At 40.1% G+C, this 19152-nt stretch overlaps 2 protein-coding genes and 9 non-coding genes across 11 annotated transcripts; 3 read left to right on the plus strand and 8 right to left on the minus strand.

The window, feature by feature from the left end:
* Positions 1-284: 284 nt before the first annotated feature.
* On the minus strand, positions 285-837 carry LOC130656748 (histone H2B, gonadal-like). The gene has a single exon (XM_057459659.1). It carries the CDS (start codon positions 828-830, stop codon positions 426-428), a length of 405 nt encoding a protein of 134 aa, XP_057315642.1. The 5' UTR covers positions 831-837; the 3' UTR covers positions 285-425.
* Positions 838-1692: 855 nt separating this feature from the next.
* On the plus strand, positions 1693-1811 carry LOC130661689 (5S ribosomal RNA). The gene has a single exon (XR_008988867.1). It is a non-coding gene; the product is annotated as a 5S ribosomal RNA (ribosomal RNA).
* A 350-nt stretch (positions 1812-2161) lies between these two features.
* LOC130659955 (U1 spliceosomal RNA) lies at positions 2162-2326 on the minus strand. The gene has a single exon (XR_008987158.1). It is a non-coding gene; the product is annotated as a U1 spliceosomal RNA (small nuclear RNA).
* A 185-nt stretch (positions 2327-2511) lies between these two features.
* On the minus strand, positions 2512-2703 carry LOC130661003 (U2 spliceosomal RNA). The gene has a single exon (XR_008988199.1). It is a non-coding gene; the product is annotated as a U2 spliceosomal RNA (small nuclear RNA).
* A 3457-nt stretch (positions 2704-6160) lies between these two features.
* LOC130656749 (histone H2B, gonadal-like) lies at positions 6161-6713 on the minus strand. The gene has a single exon (XM_057459660.1). The coding sequence runs from the start codon at positions 6704-6706 to the stop codon at positions 6302-6304; it is 405 nt and encodes a 134-aa protein (XP_057315643.1). The 5' UTR covers positions 6707-6713; the 3' UTR covers positions 6161-6301.
* An 855-nt stretch (positions 6714-7568) lies between these two features.
* On the plus strand, positions 7569-7687 carry LOC130661690 (5S ribosomal RNA). The gene has a single exon (XR_008988868.1). It is a non-coding gene; the product is annotated as a 5S ribosomal RNA (ribosomal RNA).
* Positions 7688-8037: 350 nt separating this feature from the next.
* LOC130659956 (U1 spliceosomal RNA) lies at positions 8038-8202 on the minus strand. The gene has a single exon (XR_008987159.1). It is a non-coding gene; the product is annotated as a U1 spliceosomal RNA (small nuclear RNA).
* A 185-nt stretch (positions 8203-8387) lies between these two features.
* On the minus strand, positions 8388-8579 carry LOC130661004 (U2 spliceosomal RNA). The gene has a single exon (XR_008988200.1). It is a non-coding gene; the product is annotated as a U2 spliceosomal RNA (small nuclear RNA).
* Positions 8580-13444: 4865 nt separating this feature from the next.
* Positions 13445-13563, plus strand: LOC130661691 (5S ribosomal RNA). Its single transcript, XR_008988869.1, has one exon. It is a non-coding gene; the product is annotated as a 5S ribosomal RNA (ribosomal RNA).
* Positions 13564-13913: 350 nt separating this feature from the next.
* On the minus strand, positions 13914-14078 carry LOC130659957 (U1 spliceosomal RNA). The gene has a single exon (XR_008987160.1). It is a non-coding gene; the product is annotated as a U1 spliceosomal RNA (small nuclear RNA).
* A 185-nt stretch (positions 14079-14263) lies between these two features.
* Positions 14264-14455, minus strand: LOC130661005 (U2 spliceosomal RNA). The gene has a single exon (XR_008988201.1). It is a non-coding gene; the product is annotated as a U2 spliceosomal RNA (small nuclear RNA).
* Between the last annotated feature and the right edge of the window lie 4697 nt (positions 14456-19152).

Consider the following 19152-nt stretch of genomic DNA (forward strand, 5'->3'; position numbering starts at 1 on the left):
GCCACAAATCTTTTAAAACATTACTTTGTGCACGCTTCCAAATTACACAATGTGTAAAGTCTTGTCACAGTTACATTTATTGCTATACGATACTATGTCATATATGACACAAAAAAAATTTAGAAATACTTTGTAGGGTTAATTTGCCTGGGAGTGTTTCCGTGAAAAGCTGGGTTAAGTTAAATGTAAGCAATAACATGGATCAATGTACTTGTCTTTTCTGCAAGTACAGCTAATAATACGTATGAAAAGTGAAGCTAATCCACACACACACATGGGGAAGTATTTTAAATGTAGGCTAGTGTTCTTAAGCACATTATTTAGAAGTTTTATTAACTTCGGTTAACTTGTAGTGACGCCAAGTAAATGTTTTTTTAAAGATGTGTGGTCTTAAAAAAGACCGTTTGTGTTTGGTAGACGTTGGTTTACTTGCTGCTTGTGTATTTTGTGACGGCTTTTGTTCCTTCACTGACTGCGTGTTTTGCAAGTTCTCCAGGCAAGAGAAGACGTACTGCGGTTTGAATTTCACGAGAAGAGATGGTCGACTTTTTGTTTTGAAGAGCCAAACGCGAAGCTTCGGAAGCAATGCGCTCAAAGATGTCGTTGACAAATGAGTTCATGATGCTCATAGCTTTGCTTGAAACTCCGACATCTGGGTGAACTTGTTTCAAAACATTGTAGATGTAAATAGCATAACTTTCCTTTCTCTTTCTCTTGCGTTTCTTTTCACCAGTTCCACCAATCTTTCCTCCTTTTTTGCCGGCTCTTTTTTCACCTTTCTTGGCTACTTTAGGTGCCTGTTTTCCTCCTTTAGCTGCTGCGTCAGACATGGTTAAAAATTTTTGCTACTTAACTTGTAAATAAGCATTAAACTGCAAGTCAAAACTTTTTGTTTATAAGTAAAAAAATCGGATCGAATTCGATCCGAAAACGCCGATACGCAATTTAATTGGTTAAAAAAAAAATCTTTTGTTTAATACTTAATTATGATTGGTTAAAAAAACATGATTTCGATCCTATTTTTATGATGAAAAAACGAGTAAAGTTTATTTCGTTAACACTTACGTTAAATATTCGTACGTTTTTGTATTAACTTACAAATCAAATCGCAGTTATGTCTGGACGTGGAAAAGGTGGAAAAGCTAAGGCTAAAGCCAAGACAAGATCCTCAAGAGCTGGACTTCAATTTCCAGTCGGTAGAGTGCATAGATTCCTTCGTAGAGGGCACTATGCTAACCGAATTGGATCTGGAGCACCAGTTTACTTAGCAGCCGTCTTGGAATATTTATCTGCTGAGATATTGGAGTTGGCTGGTAACGCAGCAAGAGACAACAAAAAAGCTAGGATTATTCCAAGACATTTACAATTGGCTGTTCGTAATGATGAAGAATTAAACAAACTTTTGAGCGGTGTAACCATTGCAGCTGGTGGTGTTTTGCCAAACATTCAAGCTGTCTTACTCCCAAAGAAGAACGACAAAGGACAGAAGAAGTAAACCGCTACACTCAGAAAACAACGGCTATTTTTATAGCCACACATCTTTAAAAAAACATTGTTTTTTTCACAAAACTATAACCTTAAAGTCTAATAGATAATCCATGCATACGCCTTGTCCTAAGTAACTCAAAGAAATTAAATAAAAAAATTTGATCACAACGTCAAAATAAATTGCACGTATTTGCCCCTACTAATGTCTACGGCCATACCACGATGAACACACCCGTTCTCGTCTGATCACGGAAGTTAAGCATCGTCGGGCCGGGATAGTACTTGGATGGGGGACCGCCTGGGAACTCCCGGTGTCGTAGGCTTTTCATTTTCATTTGTTGCCTTTTCATTTCAATGGTGCTGTGATATATTTCTTGTTATAACAATTAAGGAACGTGGCGGTTGTTGAAAGTGTTTCCTATGACATTTTCCTACGACATTTTCAGGTGATAGTACGAGAAAAAAGAGCTTTCAAATGCATACAAACTCGATCTATTGCCGATCATCCAATAACCCTGACGGAATGGCAAATAAAATAAAATTCCGCCGCCTTCCGAGGACTTATATCGCAATCACGTTTCGTAACAGCCAAGCGAGGTTTTACCTTAGCGTTTAAGTCACCACCGACATTTGGCCGCGCAACTTTTCTAAGCTCATTCATTTTGAATTAAGGAGGGGGCGAGCGCGGACGCAGGCCCCCACTACCAGAAATTGTACGGTCGAGTTACTGACGTTTGCAGTAATCGCAGAGGTCAGCCCAAGCGTAGTGCAATGCAAGAGCCTCACTCTGGAAGAAAACCCTCATTGATCAGTCTTTACTTCCCCGTCAGGTAAGTATGAGTTGGAACTGCACCGTAGCATGAGGGTACCCTTCAAAGTTTGTTAATGCTTGTGGCTTGAGTGTGTTATAAACTGCCGTGTCGCGGGGCATAGGCTGTATTCTCCCCCAGTGTACGCGTTTTGTTCCCGCCGTAGACTATGCAGAGTGCCGTCGGAAAGAGGACTGCTATTATTCTTTTATTGCTTATGTGGGCCGCCATCGGTAATAGTGCAACACCAAGGCAACCCGTGGTCACGGCGTGAATGAATCCACCTCCATGACCCAAGGCCAAAAATCAGATTAATATACTGACCATTCAGAGAATGGCCTACCAGATATTAAACTGATAAGAACAGATACTACACTTGATCTTAGCCATTAGGCCGAGAAGCGATAAAGAACAAGCGTTGCCATGATAGGCATCGTCCACACACCGTAACTGCTTGTGGAGCATGTCACGTTACTGTAAAGCTTACAACTGTCACCGCGTACGGATGGACGGCGACATAGTAAAAATCACGGCTGTTGATTTAGCCGTAGGATGGAGAGCGACTGTAGCGAGTGGATGGTAACTTACATGAATGCTAACAAAGGCGACGATACTAAGTGCGTGATATTACTTTCCAATATGACTGCGTACATTCCGTTTATCAACGCATTACGCCAGAACGTGCGCGCGCGTTACACAGTAGACCATGCAGCCGAAATGCGACAGTGCGACCCTGCCAGGAGTCGAACCTGGAATCCCCTGATTCGTAGTCAGATGCCTTATCCATTGGGCCACAGGGCGATGCTTATGACTTCGCCCCATCGTTATTTTGGCTTGCGCATTCGTTTTACTTACGACAGAATTCTTCGTGTTTGTAGCCATGAAAGAAAGGGACTTCTGTGAGTGAATTTTTTTACTGTGGTCTAATAAAAAAGTCGAAACGCAGTGCCCAATATATGAATTGCTCCTAATAGCCGGAAACAGGCCGTGTCGATGATGTAGGCCGACATACGCAACGCAAACCAAAGAACGCTTTATGAAAATCCTAACACGGGCGCGGAAGAAGCCCAAATTAACAGAGTAGATGTAATGCTGAAGACCTCAAACTCCAGCAGCTTCTCTTTCAGACTATTGCGTCGTGCTACAAATAAAAATTAACATGCTTTCGCATAGTCGCGGCTCCCAAAACGGACATTATACGATGTACAGAAACACACATTTCTGTTTTCGCGCCAAATCAATTCCCGGGAGTGGTACTTTTACGTCCGCATACTTCGCACCGTCTTAAATTATATCTCATTTACACGGTAATGTTTAGTATACTTCTACTGTGATAACAAGCATCGTTTATCGTTGGATTGTTGTAAGAAAACATTAAAAATGAGTGAAGCAGCTTCTCCAAAGAAAATCGCACCCAAGAAGAAACCTGCTGCAAAGAAGACAGCTGATCACCCTAAATATGTGGACATGATCAAGGCTGCTATCGCTACCCTAAAGGAACGCGGTGGTTCATCTCGCCAAGCTATTACAAAATATATTCATGCAAATTACAAAGTTGCTGAAAACTCAGATCATCATCTGAAAATGGCTCTTAAACGAGGAGTAACATCAGGCGATTTGATTCAAACTAAAGGCACTGGTGCTTCTGGATCATTCAAGCTAGGTCAGGTAAAAAAAGAAAAACCTAAGAAAAAGGCCGCAGCAAAAAAGCCAACGGCAAAGAAGCCTACTGCAAAGAAAAGTACACCAAAAAAGAAGCCAGCAAAGAAGAGCACGCCAAAGAAAGCAGCAAAGAAGCCTGCCACAAAGAAAGCCTCGGCTAAGAAACCAGCAGCTAAGAAACCCACAAAGAAGCCTGTTGCTAAAAAACCTGCAGCAAAGAAGGTCAAAAAGACTCCCAAAAAGGCAGCAAAGAAGACCGCAAAAAAATAATTTGTGTGTATCTGGCTATTACATTAACAAACGGCTATTTTTATAGCCACACATTTACAAAAAAACATTATCTTGGTACAAAGTTAAACTTGTTTAAGTCACTTAAACAGTTAAAAAAGAGTAATTTTAAGATTAGATTCCCTAAGTTTAAGTATTTTCGTTTTTAAATTTCTTATTTTCTTGCTTTTACTTTTCTTGCCCTTCATATTTTTAACATTGTCAAACTTTATGTAGCATAAAATTTTTATGTAGCATAAAATTTAAACAGAAAGCAGAACAAAGTTTGATATAAAAAGCTAGCCGTAATATTTTTTATGGATGTGTGGCTATAAAAATAGCCGTTTTTTGTTTGGTAAGATGCTTAGGCACGTTCCCCACGAATTCTTCTTGCCAACTGGATGTCTTTAGGCATGATTGTAACTCGTTTTGCGTGAATGGCACACAAGTTAGTATCCTCGAACAAGCCAACAAGGTACGCTTCAGAAGCCTCTTGCAGAGCCATAACGGCTGTGCTCTGGAATCGCAGATCTGTTTTGAAGTCCTGAGCAATTTCTCGCACAAGACGCTGGAAAGGCAACTTGCGGATCAAGAGCTCGGTTGACTTCTGGTATCTTCTGATTTCTCTGAGAGCAACTGTACCAGGTCTGTAACGATGTGGTTTTTTCACTCCTCCAGTAGCTGGTGCGCTTTTCCTCGCAGCTTTAGTGGCGAGTTGTTTTCGTGGAGCCTTTCCTCCAGTAGATTTACGTGCAGTTTGCTTTGTACGAGCCATATTTTAAGAAGTCGATGTAGTACGGATACACAAGACGGTCTAAAATGCACTATCGCGCCAAAGTTTTATTTCTCATATTGATTGACAGCTAAGGTTCAAAACAAACCATTTGATTGGTGCTAAGAAAGTAATTTCTGATTGGCTGCATAATGACATTACGCTCATTACTTTAACATTTTTATAAAATCTGTGTTTTTTGGCTACGGGAAAACGGCTGTATCTTCTGATACACAAAAGCTTTTGACTTTTTTTTTTTTTAGTAAGTAGCAGAAGGTTTGGCGAATTCCAACGATGCCAAATTTATTGCCTTACTGAAACATTAAGACCACGAATTTTTAAAAAAACTACAGTTTTACTTAAAAAAATGTACAAAATGTTCGGAACATTTTGTAATGACGCAACTCTATTGGTTAATTAGGGTGTTTCCACGAGCAGTAGGTAATTTTATGGCCTCTTTTTAAAGCTGTCTGAATTCTGTTAACTCAAACGTTGTTTTTGTACTCGTTCTGTACGCAACTATATCAATATGTCTGGACGCGGAAAAGGAGGTAAAGGATTGGGAAAAGGAGGTGCTAAACGTCACCGAAAAATTCTTCGTGATAACATTCAGGGAATCACAAAACCTGCTATTCGACGTCTTGCTCGACGAGGTGGTGTCAAACGTATCTCTGGCCTTATCTATGAGGAAACCAGAGGTGTACTGAAGGTTTTCTTAGAGAATGTTATTCGTGATGCTGTAACCTACACAGAGCACGCTAAACGCAAGACCGTTACCGCTATGGATGTTGTTTATGCCTTAAAACGTCAAGGAAGAACTCTTTACGGATTCGGAGGTTAAGCGTTGTCATTGCTCAACAAAAACGGCTATTTTTATAGCCACAAATCTTTTAAAACATTACTTTGTGCACGCTTCCAAATTACACAATGTGTAAAGTCTTGTCACAGTTACATTTATTGCTATACGATACTATGTCATATATGACACAAAAAAAATTTAGAAATACTTTGTAGGGTTAATTTGCCTGGGAGTGTTTCCGTGAAAAGCTGGGTTAAGTTAAATGTAAGCAATAACATGGATCAATGTACTTGTCTTTTCTGCAAGTACAGCTAATAATACGTATGAAAAGTGAAGCTAATCCACACACACACATGGGGAAGTATTTTAAATGTAGGCTAGTGTTCTTAAGCACATTATTTAGAAGTTTTATTAACTTCGGTTAACTTGTAGTGACGCCAAGTAAATGTTTTTTTAAAGATGTGTGGTCTTAAAAAAGACCGTTTGTGTTTGGTAGACGTTGGTTTACTTGCTGCTTGTGTATTTTGTGACGGCTTTTGTTCCTTCACTGACTGCGTGTTTTGCAAGTTCTCCAGGCAAGAGAAGACGTACTGCGGTTTGAATTTCACGAGAAGAGATGGTCGACTTTTTGTTTTGAAGAGCCAAACGCGAAGCTTCGGAAGCAATGCGCTCAAAGATGTCGTTGACAAATGAGTTCATGATGCTCATAGCTTTGCTTGAAACTCCGACATCTGGGTGAACTTGTTTCAAAACATTGTAGATGTAAATAGCATAACTTTCCTTTCTCTTTCTCTTGCGTTTCTTTTCACCAGTTCCACCAATCTTTCCTCCTTTTTTGCCGGCTCTTTTTTCACCTTTCTTGGCTACTTTAGGTGCCTGTTTTCCTCCTTTAGCTGCTGCGTCAGACATGGTTAAAAATTTTTGCTACTTAACTTGTAAATAAGCATTAAACTGCAAGTCAAAACTTTTTGTTTATAAGTAAAAAAATCGGATCGAATTCGATCCGAAAACGCCGATACGCAATTTAATTGGTTAAAAAAAAAATCTTTTGTTTAATACTTAATTATGATTGGTTAAAAAAACATGATTTCGATCCTATTTTTATGATGAAAAAACGAGTAAAGTTTATTTCGTTAACACTTACGTTAAATATTCGTACGTTTTTGTATTAACTTACAAATCAAATCGCAGTTATGTCTGGACGTGGAAAAGGTGGAAAAGCTAAGGCTAAAGCCAAGACAAGATCCTCAAGAGCTGGACTTCAATTTCCAGTCGGTAGAGTGCATAGATTCCTTCGTAGAGGGCACTATGCTAACCGAATTGGATCTGGAGCACCAGTTTACTTAGCAGCCGTCTTGGAATATTTATCTGCTGAGATATTGGAGTTGGCTGGTAACGCAGCAAGAGACAACAAAAAAGCTAGGATTATTCCAAGACATTTACAATTGGCTGTTCGTAATGATGAAGAATTAAACAAACTTTTGAGCGGTGTAACCATTGCAGCTGGTGGTGTTTTGCCAAACATTCAAGCTGTCTTACTCCCAAAGAAGAACGACAAAGGACAGAAGAAGTAAACCGCTACACTCAGAAAACAACGGCTATTTTTATAGCCACACATCTTTAAAAAAACATTGTTTTTTTCACAAAACTATAACCTTAAAGTCTAATAGATAATCCATGCATACGCCTTGTCCTAAGTAACTCAAAGAAATTAAATAAAAAAATTTGATCACAACGTCAAAATAAATTGCACGTATTTGCCCCTACTAATGTCTACGGCCATACCACGATGAACACACCCGTTCTCGTCTGATCACGGAAGTTAAGCATCGTCGGGCCGGGATAGTACTTGGATGGGGGACCGCCTGGGAACTCCCGGTGTCGTAGGCTTTTCATTTTCATTTGTTGCCTTTTCATTTCAATGGTGCTGTGATATATTTCTTGTTATAACAATTAAGGAACGTGGCGGTTGTTGAAAGTGTTTCCTATGACATTTTCCTACGACATTTTCAGGTGATAGTACGAGAAAAAAGAGCTTTCAAATGCATACAAACTCGATCTATTGCCGATCATCCAATAACCCTGACGGAATGGCAAATAAAATAAAATTCCGCCGCCTTCCGAGGACTTATATCGCAATCACGTTTCGTAACAGCCAAGCGAGGTTTTACCTTAGCGTTTAAGTCACCACCGACATTTGGCCGCGCAACTTTTCTAAGCTCATTCATTTTGAATTAAGGAGGGGGCGAGCGCGGACGCAGGCCCCCACTACCAGAAATTGTACGGTCGAGTTACTGACGTTTGCAGTAATCGCAGAGGTCAGCCCAAGCGTAGTGCAATGCAAGAGCCTCACTCTGGAAGAAAACCCTCATTGATCAGTCTTTACTTCCCCGTCAGGTAAGTATGAGTTGGAACTGCACCGTAGCATGAGGGTACCCTTCAAAGTTTGTTAATGCTTGTGGCTTGAGTGTGTTATAAACTGCCGTGTCGCGGGGCATAGGCTGTATTCTCCCCCAGTGTACGCGTTTTGTTCCCGCCGTAGACTATGCAGAGTGCCGTCGGAAAGAGGACTGCTATTATTCTTTTATTGCTTATGTGGGCCGCCATCGGTAATAGTGCAACACCAAGGCAACCCGTGGTCACGGCGTGAATGAATCCACCTCCATGACCCAAGGCCAAAAATCAGATTAATATACTGACCATTCAGAGAATGGCCTACCAGATATTAAACTGATAAGAACAGATACTACACTTGATCTTAGCCATTAGGCCGAGAAGCGATAAAGAACAAGCGTTGCCATGATAGGCATCGTCCACACACCGTAACTGCTTGTGGAGCATGTCACGTTACTGTAAAGCTTACAACTGTCACCGCGTACGGATGGACGGCGACATAGTAAAAATCACGGCTGTTGATTTAGCCGTAGGATGGAGAGCGACTGTAGCGAGTGGATGGTAACTTACATGAATGCTAACAAAGGCGACGATACTAAGTGCGTGATATTACTTTCCAATATGACTGCGTACATTCCGTTTATCAACGCATTACGCCAGAACGTGCGCGCGCGTTACACAGTAGACCATGCAGCCGAAATGCGACAGTGCGACCCTGCCAGGAGTCGAACCTGGAATCCCCTGATTCGTAGTCAGATGCCTTATCCATTGGGCCACAGGGCGATGCTTATGACTTCGCCCCATCGTTATTTTGGCTTGCGCATTCGTTTTACTTACGACAGAATTCTTCGTGTTTGTAGCCATGAAAGAAAGGGACTTCTGTGAGTGAATTTTTTTACTGTGGTCTAATAAAAAAGTCGAAACGCAGTGCCCAATATATGAATTGCTCCTAATAGCCGGAAACAGGCCGTGTCGATGATGTAGGCCGACATACGCAACGCAAACCAAAGAACGCTTTATGAAAATCCTAACACGGGCGCGGAAGAAGCCCAAATTAACAGAGTAGATGTAATGCTGAAGACCTCAAACTCCAGCAGCTTCTCTTTCAGACTATTGCGTCGTGCTACAAATAAAAATTAACATGCTTTCGCATAGTCGCGGCTCCCAAAACGGACATTATACGATGTACAGAAACACACATTTCTGTTTTCGCGCCAAATCAATTCCCGGGAGTGGTACTTTTACGTCCGCATACTTCGCACCGTCTTAAATTATATCTCATTTACACGGTAATGTTTAGTATACTTCTACTGTGATAACAAGCATCGTTTATCGTTGGATTGTTGTAAGAAAACATTAAAAATGAGTGAAGCAGCTTCTCCAAAGAAAATCGCACCCAAGAAGAAACCTGCTGCAAAGAAGACAGCTGATCACCCTAAATATGTGGACATGATCAAGGCTGCTATCGCTACCCTAAAGGAACGCGGTGGTTCATCTCGCCAAGCTATTACAAAATATATTCATGCAAATTACAAAGTTGCTGAAAACTCAGATCATCATCTGAAAATGGCTCTTAAACGAGGAGTAACATCAGGCGATTTGATTCAAACTAAAGGCACTGGTGCTTCTGGATCATTCAAGCTAGGTCAGGTAAAAAAAGAAAAACCTAAGAAAAAGGCCGCAGCAAAAAAGCCAACGGCAAAGAAGCCTACTGCAAAGAAAAGTACACCAAAAAAGAAGCCAGCAAAGAAGAGCACGCCAAAGAAAGCAGCAAAGAAGCCTGCCACAAAGAAAGCCTCGGCTAAGAAACCAGCAGCTAAGAAACCCACAAAGAAGCCTGTTGCTAAAAAACCTGCAGCAAAGAAGGTCAAAAAGACTCCCAAAAAGGCAGCAAAGAAGACCGCAAAAAAATAATTTGTGTGTATCTGGCTATTACATTAACAAACGGCTATTTTTATAGCCACACATTTACAAAAAAACATTATCTTGGTACAAAGTTAAACTTGTTTAAGTCACTTAAACAGTTAAAAAAGAGTAATTTTAAGATTAGATTCCCTAAGTTTAAGTATTTTCGTTTTTAAATTTCTTATTTTCTTGCTTTTACTTTTCTTGCCCTTCATATTTTTAACATTGTCAAACTTTATGTAGCATAAAATTTTTATGTAGCATAAAATTTAAACAGAAAGCAGAACAAAGTTTGATATAAAAAGCTAGCCGTAATATTTTTTATGGATGTGTGGCTATAAAAATAGCCGTTTTTTGTTTGGTAAGATGCTTAGGCACGTTCCCCACGAATTCTTCTTGCCAACTGGATGTCTTTAGGCATGATTGTAACTCGTTTTGCGTGAATGGCACACAAGTTAGTATCCTCGAACAAGCCAACAAGGTACGCTTCAGAAGCCTCTTGCAGAGCCATAACGGCTGTGCTCTGGAATCGCAGATCTGTTTTGAAGTCCTGAGCAATTTCTCGCACAAGACGCTGGAAAGGCAACTTGCGGATCAAGAGCTCGGTTGACTTCTGGTATCTTCTGATTTCTCTGAGAGCAACTGTACCAGGTCTGTAACGATGTGGTTTTTTCACTCCTCCAGTAGCTGGTGCGCTTTTCCTCGCAGCTTTAGTGGCGAGTTGTTTTCGTGGAGCCTTTCCTCCAGTAGATTTACGTGCAGTTTGCTTTGTACGAGCCATATTTTAAGAAGTCGATGTAGTACGGATACACAAGACGGTCTAAAATGCACTATCGCGCCAAAGTTTTATTTCTCATATTGATTGACAGCTAAGGTTCAAAACAAACCATTTGATTGGTGCTAAGAAAGTAATTTCTGATTGGCTGCATAATGACATTACGCTCATTACTTTAACATTTTTATAAAATCTGTGTTTTTTGGCTACGGGAAAACGGCTGTATCTTCTGATACACAAAAGCTTTTGACTTTTTTTTTTTTTAGTAAGTAGCAGAAGGTTTGGCGAATTCCAACGATGCCAAATTTATTGCCTTACTGAAACATTAAGACCACGAATTTTTAAAAAAACTACAGTTTTACTTAAAAAAATGTACAAAATGTTCGGAACATTTTGTAATGACGCAACTCTATTGGTTAATTAGGGTGTTTCCACGAGCAGTAGGTAATTTTATGGCCTCTTTTTAAAGCTGTCTGAATTCTGTTAACTCAAACGTTGTTTTTGTACTCGTTCTGTACGCAACTATATCAATATGTCTGGACGCGGAAAAGGAGGTAAAGGATTGGGAAAAGGAGGTGCTAAACGTCACCGAAAAATTCTTCGTGATAACATTCAGGGAATCACAAAACCTGCTATTCGACGTCTTGCTCGACGAGGTGGTGTCAAACGTATCTCTGGCCTTATCTATGAGGAAACCAGAGGTGTACTGAAGGTTTTCTTAGAGAATGTTATTCGTGATGCTGTAACCTACACAGAGCACGCTAAACGCAAGACCGTTACCGCTATGGATGTTGTTTATGCCTTAAAACGTCAAGGAAGAACTCTTTACGGATTCGGAGGTTAAGCGTTGTCATTGCTCAACAAAAACGGCTATTTTTATAGCCACAAATCTTTTAAAACATTACTTTGTGCACGCTTCCAAATTACACAATGTGTAAAGTCTTGTCACAGTTACATTTATTGCTATACGATACTATGTCATATATGACACAAAAAAAATTTAGAAATACTTTGTAGGGTTAATTTGCCTGGGAGTGTTTCCGTGAAAAGCTGGGTTAAGTTAAATGTAAGCAATAACATGGATCAATGTACTTGTCTTTTCTGCAAGTACAGCTAATAATACGTATGAAAAGTGAAGCTAATCCACACACACACATGGGGAAGTATTTTAAATGTAGGCTAGTGTTCTTAAGCACATTATTTAGAAGTTTTATTAACTTCGGTTAACTTGTAGTGACGCCAAGTAAATGTTTTTTTAAAGATGTGTGGTCTTAAAAAAGACCGTTTGTGTTTGGTAGACGTTGGTTTACTTGCTGCTTGTGTATTTTGTGACGGCTTTTGTTCCTTCACTGACTGCGTGTTTTGCAAGTTCTCCAGGCAAGAGAAGACGTACTGCGGTTTGAATTTCACGAGAAGAGATGGTCGACTTTTTGTTTTGAAGAGCCAAACGCGAAGCTTCGGAAGCAATGCGCTCAAAGATGTCGTTGACAAATGAGTTCATGATGCTCATAGCTTTGCTTGAAACTCCGACATCTGGGTGAACTTGTTTCAAAACATTGTAGATGTAAATAGCATAACTTTCCTTTCTCTTTCTCTTGCGTTTCTTTTCACCAGTTCCACCAATCTTTCCTCCTTTTTTGCCGGCTCTTTTTTCACCTTTCTTGGCTACTTTAGGTGCCTGTTTTCCTCCTTTAGCTGCTGCGTCAGACATGGTTAAAAATTTTTGCTACTTAACTTGTAAATAAGCATTAAACTGCAAGTCAAAACTTTTTGTTTATAAGTAAAAAAATCGGATCGAATTCGATCCGAAAACGCCGATACGCAATTTAATTGGTTAAAAAAAAAATCTTTTGTTTAATACTTAATTATGATTGGTTAAAAAAACATGATTTCGATCCTATTTTTATGATGAAAAAACGAGTAAAGTTTATTTCGTTAACACTTACGTTAAATATTCGTACGTTTTTGTATTAACTTACAAATCAAATCGCAGTTATGTCTGGACGTGGAAAAGGTGGAAAAGCTAAGGCTAAAGCCAAGACAAGATCCTCAAGAGCTGGACTTCAATTTCCAGTCGGTAGAGTGCATAGATTCCTTCGTAGAGGGCACTATGCTAACCGAATTGGATCTGGAGCACCAGTTTACTTAGCAGCCGTCTTGGAATATTTATCTGCTGAGATATTGGAGTTGGCTGGTAACGCAGCAAGAGACAACAAAAAAGCTAGGATTATTCCAAGACATTTACAATTGGCTGTTCGTAATGATGAAGAATTAAACAAACTTTTGAGCGGTGTAACCATTGCAGCTGGTGGTGTTTTGCCAAACATTCAAGCTGTCTTACTCCCAAAGAAGAACGACAAAGGACAGAAGAAGTAAACCGCTACACTCAGAAAACAACGGCTATTTTTATAGCCACACATCTTTAAAAAAACATTGTTTTTTTCACAAAACTATAACCTTAAAGTCTAATAGATAATCCATGCATACGCCTTGTCCTAAGTAACTCAAAGAAATTAAATAAAAAAATTTGATCACAACGTCAAAATAAATTGCACGTATTTGCCCCTACTAATGTCTACGGCCATACCACGATGAACACACCCGTTCTCGTCTGATCACGGAAGTTAAGCATCGTCGGGCCGGGATAGTACTTGGATGGGGGACCGCCTGGGAACTCCCGGTGTCGTAGGCTTTTCATTTTCATTTGTTGCCTTTTCATTTCAATGGTGCTGTGATATATTTCTTGTTATAACAATTAAGGAACGTGGCGGTTGTTGAAAGTGTTTCCTATGACATTTTCCTACGACATTTTCAGGTGATAGTACGAGAAAAAAGAGCTTTCAAATGCATACAAACTCGATCTATTGCCGATCATCCAATAACCCTGACGGAATGGCAAATAAAATAAAATTCCGCCGCCTTCCGAGGACTTATATCGCAATCACGTTTCGTAACAGCCAAGCGAGGTTTTACCTTAGCGTTTAAGTCACCACCGACATTTGGCCGCGCAACTTTTCTAAGCTCATTCATTTTGAATTAAGGAGGGGGCGAGCGCGGACGCAGGCCCCCACTACCAGAAATTGTACGGTCGAGTTACTGACGTTTGCAGTAATCGCAGAGGTCAGCCCAAGCGTAGTGCAATGCAAGAGCCTCACTCTGGAAGAAAACCCTCATTGATCAGTCTTTACTTCCCCGTCAGGTAAGTATGAGTTGGAACTGCACCGTAGCATGAGGGTACCCTTCAAAGTTTGTTAATGCTTGTGGCTTGAGTGTGTTATAAACTGCCGTGTCGCGGGGCATAGGCTGTATTCTCCCCCAGTGTACGCGTTTTGTTCCCGCCGTAGACTATGCAGAGTGCCGTCGGAAAGAGGACTGCTATTATTCTTTTATTGCTTATGTGGGCCGCCATCGGTAATAGTGCAACACCAAGGCAACCCGTGGTCACGGCGTGAATGAATCCACCTCCATGACCCAAGGCCAAAAATCAGATTAATATACTGACCATTCAGAGAATGGCCTACCAGATATTAAACTGATAAGAACAGATACTACACTTGATCTTAGCCATTAGGCCGAGAAGCGATAAAGAACAAGCGTTGCCATGATAGGCATCGTCCACACACCGTAACTGCTTGTGGAGCATGTCACGTTACTGTAAAGCTTACAACTGTCACCGCGTACGGATGGACGGCGACATAGTAAAAATCACGGCTGTTGATTTAGCCGTAGGATGGAGAGCGACTGTAGCGAGTGGATGGTAACTTACATGAATGCTAACAAAGGCGACGATACTAAGTGCGTGATATTACTTTCCAATATGACTGCGTACATTCCGTTTATCAACGCATTACGCCAGAACGTGCGCGCGCGTTACACAGTAGACCATGCAGCCGAAATGCGACAGTGCGACCCTGCCAGGAGTCGAACCTGGAATCCCCTGATTCGTAGTCAGATGCCTTATCCATTGGGCCACAGGGCGATGCTTATGACTTCGCCCCATCGTTATTTTGGCTTGCGCATTCGTTTTACTTACGACAGAATTCTTCGTGTTTGTAGCCATGAAAGAAAGGGACTTCTGTGAGTGAATTTTTTTACTGTGGTCTAATAAAAAAGTCGAAACGCAGTGCCCAATATATGAATTGCTCCTAATAGCCGGAAACAGGCCGTGTCGATGATGTAGGCCGACATACGCAACGCAAACCAAAGAACGCTTTATGAAAATCCTAACACGAGGCGCGGAAGAAGCCCAAATTAACAGAGTAGATGTAATGCTGAAGACCTCAAACTCCAGCAGCTTCTCTTTCAGACTATTGCGTCGTGCTACAAATAAAAATTAACATGCTTTCGCATAGTCGCGGCTCCCAAAACGGACATTATACGATGTACAGAAACACACATTTCTGTTTTCGCGCCAAATCAATTCCCGGGAGTGGTACTTTTACGTCCGCATACTTCGCACCGTCTTAAATTATATCTCATTTACACGGTAATGTTTAGTATACTTCTACTGTGATAACAAGCATCGTTTATCGTTGGATTGTTGTAAGAAAACATTAAAAATGAGTGAAGCAGCTTCTCCAAAGAAAATCGCACCCAAGAAGAAACCTGCTGCAAAGAAGACAGCTGATCACCCTAAATATGTGGACATGATCAAGGCTGCTATCGCTACCCTAAAGGAACGCGGTGGTTCATCTCGCCAAGCTATTACAAAATATATTCATGCAAATTACAAAGTTGCTGAAAACTCAGATCATCATCTGAAAATGGCTCTTAAACGAGGAGTAACATCAGGCGATTTGATTCAAACTAAAGGCACTGGTGCTTCTGGATCATTCAAGCTAGGTCAGGTAAAAAAAGAAAAACCTAAGAAAAAGGCCGCAGCAAAAAAGCCAACGGCAAAGAAGCCTACTGCAAAGAAAAGTACACCAAAAAAGAAGCCAGCAAAGAAGAGCACGCCAAAGAAAGCAGCAAAGAAGCCTGCCACAAAGAAAGCCTCGGCTAAGAAACCAGCAGCTAAGAAACCCACAAAGAAGCCTGTTGCTAAAAAACCTGCAGCAAAGAAGGTCAAAAAGACTCCCAAAAAGGCAGCAAAGAAGACCGCAAAAAAATAATTTGTGTGTATCTGGCTATTACATTAACAAACGGCTATTTTTATAGCCACACATTTACAAAAAAACATTATCTTGGTACAAAGTTAAACTTGTTTAAGTCACTTAAACAGTTAAAAAAGAGTAATTTTAAGATTAGATTCCCTAAGTTTAAGTATTTTCGTTTTTAAATTTCTTATTTTCTTGCTTTTACTTTTCTTGCCCTTCATATTTTTAACATTGTCAAACTTTATGTAGCATAAAATTTTTATGTAGCATAAAATTTAAACAGAAAGCAGAACAAAGTTTGATATAAAAAGCTAGCCGTAATATTTTTTATGGATGTGTGGCTATAAAAATAGCCGTTTTTTGTTTGGTAAGATGCTTAGGCACGTTCCCCACGAATTCTTCTTGCCAACTGGATGTCTTTAGGCATGATTGTAACCTCGTTTTGCGTGAATGGCACACAAGTTAGTATCCTCGAACAAGCCAACAAGGTACGCTTCAGAAGCCTCTTGCAGAGCCATAACGGCTGTGCTCTGGAATCGCAGATCTGTTTTGAAGTCCTGAGCAATTTCTCGCACAAGACGCTGGAAAGGCAACTTGCGGATCAAGAGCTCGGTTGACTTCTGGTATCTTCTGATTTCTCTGAGAGCAACTGTACCAGGTCTGTAACGATGTGGTTTTTTCACTCCTCCAGTAGCTGGTGCGCTTTTCCTCGCAGCTTTAGTGGCGAGTTGTTTTCGTGGAGCCTTTCCTCCAGTAGATTTACGTGCAGTTTGCTTTGTACGAGCCATATTTTAAGAAGTCGATGTAGTACGGATACACAAGACGGTCTAAAATGCACTATCGCGCCAAAGTTTTATTTCTCATATTGATTGACAGCTAAGGTTCAAAACAAACCATTTGATTGGTGCTAAGAAAGTAATTTCTGATTGGCTGCATAATGACATTACGCTCATTACTTTAACATTTTTATAAAATCTGTGTTTTTTGGCTACGGGAAAACGGCTGTATCTTCTGATACACAAAAGCTTTTGACTTTTTTTTTTTTTAGTAAGTAGCAGAAGGTTTGGCGAATTCCAACGATGCCAAATTTATTGCCTTACTGAAACATTAAGACCACGAATTTTTAAAAAAACTACAGTTTTACTTAAAAAAATGTACAAAATGTTCGGAACATTTTGTAATGACGCAACTCTATTGGTTAATTAGGGTGTTTCCACGAGCAGTAGGTAATTTTATGGCCTCTTTTTAAAGCTGTCTGAATTCTGTTAACTCAAACGTTGTTTTTGTACTCGTTCTGTACGCAACTATATCAATATGTCTGGACGCGGAAAAGGAGGTAAAGGATTGGGAAAAGGAGGTGCTAAACGTCACCGAAAAATTCTTCGTGATAACATTCAGGGAATCACAAAACCTGCTATTCGACGTCTTGCTCGACGAGGTGGTGTCAAACGTATCTCTGGCCTTATCTATGAGGAAACCAGAGGTGTACTGAAGGTTTTCTTAGAGAATGTTATTCGTGATGCTGTAACCTACACAGAGCACGCTAAACGCAAGACCGTTACCGCTATGGATGTTGTTTATGCCTTAAAACGTCAAGGAAGAACTCTTTACGGATTCGGAGGTTAAGCGTTGTCATTGCTCAACAAAAACGGCTATTTTTATAGCCACAAATCTTTTAAAACATTACTTTGTGCACGCTTCCAAATTACACAATGTGTAAAGTCTTGTCACAGTTACATTTATTGCTATACGATACTATGTCATATATGACACAAAAAAAATTTAGAAATACTTTGTAGGGTTAATTTGCCTGGGAGTGTTTCCGTGAAAAGCTGGGTTAAGTTAAATGTAAGCAATAACATGGATCAATGTACTTGTCTTTTCTGCAAGTACAGCTAATAATACGTATGAAAAGTGAAGCTAATCCACACACACACATGGGGAAGTATTTTAAATGTAGGCTAGTGTTCTTAAGCACATTATTTAGAAGTTTTATTAACTTCGGTTAACTTGTAGTGACGCCAAGTAAATGTTTTTTTAAAGATGTGTGGTCTTAAAAAAGACCGTTTGTGTTTGGTAGACGTTGGTTTACTTGCTGCTTGTGTATTTTGTGACGGCTTTTGTTCCTTCACTGACTGCGTGTTTTGCAAGTTCTCCAGGCAAGAGAAGACGTACTGCGGTTTGAATTTCACGAGAAGAGATGGTCGACTTTTTGTTTTGAAGAGCCAAACGCGAAGCTTCGGAAGCAATGCGCTCAAAGATGTCGTTGACAAATGAGTTCATGATGCTCATAGCTTTGCTTGAAACTCCGACATCTGGGTGAACTTGTTTCAAAACATTGTAGATGTAAATAGCATAACTTTCCTTTCTCTTTCTCTTGCGTTTCTTTTCACCAGTTCCACCAATCTTTCCTCTTTTTTGCCGGCTCTTTTTTCACCTTTCTTGGCTACTTTAGGTGCCTGTTTTCCTCCTTTAGCTGCTGCGTCAGACATGGTTAAAAATTTTTGCTACTTAACTTGTAAATAAGCATTAAACTGCAAGTCAAAACTTTTTGTTTATAAGTAAAAAAATCGGATCGAATTCGATCCGAAAACGCCGATACGCAATTTAATTGGTTAAAAAAAAAATCTTTTGTTTAATACTTAATTATGATTGGTTAAAAAAACATGATTTCGATCCTATTTTTATGATGAAAAAACGAGTAAAGTTTATTTCGTTAACACTTACGTTAAATATTCGTACGTTTTTGTATTAACTTACAAATCAAATCGCAGTTATGTCTGGACGTGGAAAAGGTGGAAAAGCTAAGGCTAAAGCCAAGACAAGATCCTCAAGAGCTGGACTTCAATTTCCAGTCGGTAGAGTGCATAGATTCCTTCGTAGAGGGCACTATGCTAACCGAATTGGATCTGGAGCACCAGTTTACTTAGCAGCCGTCTTGGAATATTTATCTGCTGAGATATTGGAGTTGGCTGGTAACGCAGCAAGAGACAACAAAAAAGCTAGGATTATTCCAAGACATTTACAATTGGCTGTTCGTAATGATGAAGAATTAAACAAACTTTTGAGCGGTGTAACCATTGCAGCTGGTGGTGTTTTGCCAAACATTCAAGCTGTCTTACTCCCAAAGAAGAACGACAAAGGACAGAAGAAGTAAACCGCTACACTCAGAAAACAACGGCTAT

The sequence above is a fragment of the Hydractinia symbiolongicarpus genome, chromosome 9 (assembly GCF_029227915.1).
Source record: "Hydractinia symbiolongicarpus strain clone_291-10 chromosome 9, HSymV2.1, whole genome shotgun sequence".
NCBI lineage: Eukaryota > Metazoa > Cnidaria > Hydrozoa > Anthoathecata > Hydractiniidae > Hydractinia > Hydractinia symbiolongicarpus.

Excerpts from the sequence above, each read along its gene's own strand:
- LOC130656748 (XM_057459659.1), bottom strand. The coding sequence starts at position 830 with ATGTCTGACGCAGCAGCTAAAGGAGGAAAACAGGCACCTAAAGTAGCC.
- LOC130656749 (XM_057459660.1), bottom strand. The coding sequence starts at position 6,706 with ATGTCTGACGCAGCAGCTAAAGGAGGAAAACAGGCACCTAAAGTAGCC.